At 52.4% G+C, this 830-nt stretch overlaps 1 protein-coding gene across 1 annotated transcript in view; it reads right to left on the bottom strand.

Annotated features, from left to right (window-relative positions):
• slc1a7b (solute carrier family 1 member 7b) overlaps window positions 1-830 on the bottom strand; it is a gene marked incomplete at both ends in the record, with an annotated part of 24,719 nt that continues 23,889 nt past the window's right edge. Inside the window, one exon of the mRNA XM_084443972.1 lies at window positions 1-267. Coding sequence (XP_084300098.1) covers window positions 1-267 — 267 coding nt within the window. The remainder of the gene's footprint in view (window positions 268-830) is intronic.

The raw sequence follows: 830 nt of genomic DNA, 5'->3' as shown, positions 1-830 counted from the left end.
CTATACATTGGTCTCTAGGCCATTCATGTCTATGGCGCAGTGCTCCTTCTCCTTCTTCGGGTGCCTGGGGGGCACAAGGGGCTTTTTTCTCTGTGGATGGGGTGGGGGCCGCACCCCCTCCTCCAGCTGTATAAGGCGAGCCACGTCTGGGGGAATATGACCTGACTTGACCCCAGGAGGAGGAGGATGGTAGCTGCCATTTTTGTTCTGACAGTTCATCAGCTGCTGGATATTGATCATGGGCTTGGTCTCACAGAGCAGCGGTACCTGGGAGAGAGGAGGGTCAGAACAGAGGTCAGAGGTCAAAGGTCAAAGGTACCGGGGTGGGGGGGGGTGAGAACAGGAGGGACGCAGGGTTGAGAGAGGCCAACTCGATCTCATCCATCGACGTACAAATCACACAGATTTACCAGAATTTATAGCGTGCAATCCATACGCTGCTGTCAAATTCTGAGTGCGATCCATACGCTGCTGTCAAATTCTGAGTGGAATCCATACGCCGAGACCAGGTTGCAGCCGGTGGTCCAAATACCATGTGTGTGCGAAATGCATGGAGGCACGCGGGCAGCGAGCACTGAGAAACTGCCCTGTGTGGAGGCGCACAGGCCCGCACAGGGGTATTTCAATATGTGGGGCATATCAGTAGCTAGCTAGCTAGTATGAACGGTAGCTACCGTATCTACATGTCCAAGTGTCTAAACCTGCGCGTGTGGTCACGTCAAATATGTTTGAACCAACCAACCGACCCTCAAAAGCGCTCACAAATAAATACCCTTCTTGAATCAAGTAAACAACCAACCACAAACTCTGATTTGGTAATAGGCCTACAG

Source organism: Borostomias antarcticus (genome assembly GCF_949987555.1).
Source record: "Borostomias antarcticus genome assembly, chromosome: 10".
Classification (NCBI taxonomy): Eukaryota; Metazoa; Chordata; class Actinopteri; order Stomiiformes; family Stomiidae; genus Borostomias; species Borostomias antarcticus.
This window is presented reverse-complemented; position numbering and strand designations above follow the sequence as displayed.